Source organism: Mastomys coucha, chromosome Y (assembly GCF_008632895.1).
Source record: "Mastomys coucha isolate ucsf_1 chromosome Y, UCSF_Mcou_1, whole genome shotgun sequence".
NCBI classification, from domain to species: Eukaryota; Metazoa; Chordata; class Mammalia; order Rodentia; family Muridae; genus Mastomys; species Mastomys coucha.
The window spans coordinates 385451-390620 of record NC_045031.1 but is presented as its reverse complement, the minus strand read 5'-3'; the positions used below and the strand labels follow the sequence as shown (position 1 = coordinate 390620).

General features: G+C 37.1%; 1 protein-coding gene across 2 annotated transcripts in view; it reads left to right on the top strand.

The window, feature by feature from the left end:
* Window positions 1-5170, top strand: part of LOC116096530 (probable ubiquitin carboxyl-terminal hydrolase FAF-X) — a 144156-nt gene that overhangs the window by 116277 nt on the left and 22709 nt on the right. For both annotated transcript variants that reach the window (XM_031378461.1, XM_031378452.1), the window contains exon 33: window positions 4575-4748. In XM_031378461.1, the coding sequence (XP_031234321.1) occupies window positions 4575-4748 (174 nt within the window). The remainder of the gene's footprint in view (window positions 1-4574; window positions 4749-5170) is intronic.

Genomic DNA, 5170 nt, shown 5'->3' with positions numbered 1-5170 from the left:
TACAATATCTCCTTTCCCAAGTTCCCCTCCAAAAGAAAAAAGAAAAATAATATAAAATAAGAAAAAAAAAGAAAAATAAAAAACAAAAACTAAAACAATCCCCTGTTCCCTTCCCGCTACCCTTGCTCACCACCCTACCCTCTCCCACTTCCTGGTCCTGGCATTCCCCTACACTGGGACATAGAACCTTCACAGGGCCAAGGGCCTCTCCTTCCGTTGATGACCAACTCGGCCATCCTCTGCTATACACATCCTGCTGGAGCCATGAGTCCCCCCATGTGCAGTCTTTGGTTGGTAGTTTAGTCCCTGGGAGCTCTGAGGGTACTAGTTAGTTCATATTGTTGTTCGTCCTAAGGGACTGCAAACTCTTCAGCATCTTGGGTCCTTTCTCTAGCTCCTTCACTGGGGAACCTGTGCTCAGTCCAAAGGATGGCTGTGAGTCTCGACTTCTGTATTAATTGGGCAGTCAGAGTCTCTCAGGAGACAGCTATCTCAGGCTCCTGTCATCAGCACTTGCTGGCATCCACAATAGTGTCTAGATTTGATGATTGAATATGGGAAGGATTCCCAGGTGGAGCAGTCTCTGAATTGTCCTTCCTTCAGTCTCTATTCCAAAGTTAGCCTCTACAACTCCTTCCATGGGTATTTTCTTCCCCCTTTTAAGAAGGAGCAAAGTGTCCTCATTTTGGGCTTCCTTCTTTTTGAGTTTCTTATGGTTTGTGGTTTGTACTTCATGTATTCCTATCTTCTAGGCTAATATCTACTTATCAGAGAATGCATACTATATGTGTTCTTTTGTGATTAGGTTACCTCACTCAGGATGATATTCTCCTGATACAGAACTCAGTAGGCAGGGATATTCTTTCTGCTTTGTACTTAGTTTGGATAAGAGGTTCGTCTGTCATGTTGGTATTCTCAGAGCACCATCAACTCTTGTTTCATTGATTGTTTTGATTGATTTCAAGCTGTGGTTTGATTGGTTTCATTCTAGAGCTTTCAGGTGTGCTGTCAAGTTGCAAATATGAGATCTCTTCAGTTTATGTATGCACTTAGTGCTATGAACTATATTATTAGCACCACTTTTGTTATGGCCCCTCATTTTGGTTATGCTGTGTATTCATTCAGTTTGATTCGGTTCTAGAAAGTCTTTATTTCTGTCTTGACCCATTTTTTTATTCAATAAAGAATTGTTCAATTTCCATGAATTTATGTTTTCTTTGTTAATACCCAGCATTAATCTGTGGTGGTCAGATTGGACACAAAAAGTTATTTTAATTTTCTTACGTCTGTTGAGACTTGTGTCTGAATATGTGCTCAATTTTGGAGAAATTTCCATGGAAAGCTGAGGAGGTATATTCTTTTGTGTTTGAGCAAAATGTTCCAACAATATATGTTAGGTCAGATATTTGGTTTACCATGTCATTTCTCCAGCATTTCTCTGTTTAGTTTGTGTCTGTGTGGCCTGTGTACTGGTGAGAGTAGAGCATTGAGGCTGGGGGTCAAAATGTGATTTTAACAAGTAATAGTGTTTTTTTTAACAACTGTGGGAGTCCTTGTGTTTGGGTCATACATATTAAGAATTGAAATGTCCTCTTGATGGATTTTTACTTTGGTGAGCATGTAGTATTCTTCCTTATCTCTTCTGATTAGTTTTGGTTTTAAGTCTTATTTTGTCAGATATTACAGTGACTACACCAGCTTCTTCATGGGCTCAATTGCTTGGTATATATTTTCCTATCCTTTTACCCGAGGTGATATTTATCCCTTATGTTGAGGTGTGTTTTGGGTGTAAAGGAAGGATCAAAGTATGTTTTCACATCCATTCTGTCTTTTTATTGGGAAACTGGGATTATTGATGTTGACAAATATCAATAACCAGTGATTTTTTATTCCAGTTATTGTCATGGGGGTGTCGTGAGGTGAGGTAGATTGGTATGAATGTGCATGTGTGCATGTGTGTTCACATCTTTTGGTTTTGCTGGTATGAAATTAATTTCTGTGTCTTCATAGATGGTTAATCTTACATAAGAACTTTCCTTCTAGAACCTTCTCTAGGGTTGGATTTGTAGATAGATATTGCTTAAATTTGACTTTATCATCAAGCATTTTATTTATCTATGATGTTTGATATTTTTGCTGGGTCTACCAGTCTGGTCTGACATTTAAGGTTTCTTTGAGTCTGGAGAACATCAACTGTCCAAGCTTCTCTGGCTTTTAGGTTCTCCATTAAGAAGTAAGATGTGGTTTTGATAAGTTGCTTTTATATGTTACTTAGTCTTTTTCCCTTGTTCTGTATTTAGTGTTCTGATTATTAAATGTAAGGAAACTTTCTCTCCAACATGTTTGGTGTTCTGTAAGTTTCTTGTACATTTCCTTAAGGCTAGGAGAATATTCTTCCATGGTTTTGTTGAAGACATTTTTCTGACCTCTGAGCTAGGATTCTTCTTCTAATTCCTATTATTCTTAGATTTGGAATTTTCATAGTGTTCTAGATAGGCTGAATTTCTTGTACTAGGAATTGTTTTAATTGAACATTTTCTTGATATATACATTTTCTATACCATATCATCAATGCCTGGTATTGTCTTTTCCATCTCTTTCTATTAGTGAAGCTTACTGCTGTAGTTCCTTCTAGAAGTCCTAAAGTTTTAACTCCAGAGTTCCTTCAGTTTGTGTGTTTTTTATTCTGTTTTCACTCTCAGTTCTTGAGGAGTTTTATTCATTTCCTTGGTTTTCTTGGAGTTCTTAAAATTTATTCATGTTATCTGATTTTTTTGTTTGGTTTGGCTGGTTTGGTTTGGTTTGGTTTGGTTTGGTTTGGTTTGGTTTGGTTTGGTTTGGTTTATTGAAACAAGGTTTCTCTGTGTAGCCCTGGCTGTCCTGGAACTCACTCTGTAGACCAGGCTGGCCTCAAACTCAGAAATCCTCCTCCCTCTGCTTCCCAAATGCTGAGATTAAAGGCATGGGCCACCACTGCTTGGCACATATTGTCTGATTTTGTGTGTGTGTTTTCCTTGATTTCTTTAAGGTATTTATTCATCCCTTCTTTAAGAACATCTACAATCTTCATATTCTTGGTTTTAATATCTTTTCTGGTCCTTTACTGTGTTGGAATATTCAGTGCCTGCTATAATCTTACCTGAGCACTAGTAAGAGACATACTGCCGTGGCTATTACTGATTCTGTTTTTACATGGACATCTAGGCATCTGAGTTTGGGATGATTCTGTATCTATCTAGGCTCTGAGTATCTTGTCTTTGTTGGTAAGTGTTTTGTTGCACAGTTTCTGTTTCCTCTATTAATTTTTAGAGAATGTGATGGCTATGTGTTGCCTGTTTCTCTTGTTTGCTGTGCTGGTTTGTTACCTGGAAGAGTACTGCCAGGTGTTAGAAAATGAGATAGTAGAATGAGTTGGGAGATGGAAGGTTGGAAGAGAAAGTCTTTGTGATTAGGGGATAGGATCAGGAAGAAGAGGTCTATACAGCAGCTTTCCAGCTACAGAACTGGGAAAGTGTTGGAGAGGTAATTGTGCTGGATGAAGTACAGTTAGGATAAATGTGAGTTGGCCTTTAGAAGAGGAAGGTCTGTAGAATCCAGAGGAGATAGGAGCAGGATGACAGAAAGTTGGCATGGGTGTTCTGCTGCACAGCTAGAAAGGAGAATAAAGGACTGGGTCTGGGAAGAGAGAGAGACAGAGACAGAAAGAGGGGAAAAGATAGGGAGGGGAGAGGAAAAAAGAAGTGTCTACAGAGGACGGTTTAGGTTGGGAGAAAGTGACTCAAAGCAAATGGTCTATGAGATCCACAGAAGATATGGACAGGGGACAAGGGAATATGCAGCTCATCTTCTTTGGGATTAGGTCTGGAAAAATATTAAGATAGGAATTTTGCCAGAAAAAAATTTTGTATGATGTATTCTGATCATGGTTTTGCTGCTCCCAGATCCTCTTAATCATTTCATGCCCTCTTTTTCTCTCCTTAAAAAACAAACATAAAATTGTAAAGAAAAAAGCACAAGAAACAACTCACATTTATCCTAACTGTACTTCATCCAGCACAATTACCTCTCCAACACTTTCCCAGCTCTGTAGCTGAAAGCTGCTGTATAGTCAGCATGAGCTCTCATGTCTTTTAAAATTTTTTTATTTTATGAATGTGCATATTTTGCTTGCATGTATGTTTGGGAAATATATAGGTCCAGTGTCCACTGAGGCCAGAAGAATGTGACAAATCGCCTGGAATTGGAGTTACAGATAGTTGTGAGCCATCAGACCCTAACTATGATCCTCTAAAGTAACACTACATGCCTTAACTTCTGGGTCATATCTAGCTTCATACTCATGTTTGTTGAGGCTGGCTGACTGCAGTATCATTTTGACTGCAAATTAGCTTTCAATTTGTAACTTTCTTCCACTATGTATAGTATATACATTCTTATTATTCTGTAGAATACATTTTTTCAGCTTGTATTTCCTTTTAGAATTATTTCTTTCAGCTTATATTGTTGTCATTTTTCTTACTGAGATAAAATACATCTGGAACTTTCTTGTATTAATTTTCTTGTTTATTTCTTAGGCTTTGGGGTGAACCTGTTAATCTCCGAGAGCAACATGATGCATTAGAGTTTTTTAATTCTTTGGTGGATAGTTTAGATGAAGCTTTTAAAGCTTTAGGACATCCAGCTGTGCTTAGTAAAGTCCTTGGAGGATCCTTTGCTGATCAGAAGATTTGCCAAGGCTGCCCACATCAGTAAGTCTCAATAATGTTTTTTTGTTGTATTGCTCCTTTTATAGACTATTAATAAAATCTTAACTATTGTTGATGGAGAATAGCTCACTATAATTAATCTTTTTCATGCATGATTATTTGTTGTGTTATATATCCTTTTAAGGGTATTTTCATAAGCTTACAATTTCCTAGATAGTTCTTTATTGGCAGTATTATCTTTTAAGTTTTCAACTTAATCAAAAAGGATGAATGTGTTGTTCCTAGTAAAAATAGTTTTATTAATAGTCATTCAGAAAGGTCAGGTATGGACACAAATATGTACCTATCCAATGGATATTTTGTTGAGTGGTTATTTTTTATTATTTTTTTCTATTTTTTCTATTATTAATTTTCTATTTTTTTATTATTATCTTCTCTAATCTCCACGACCCCCATTCTTTTTT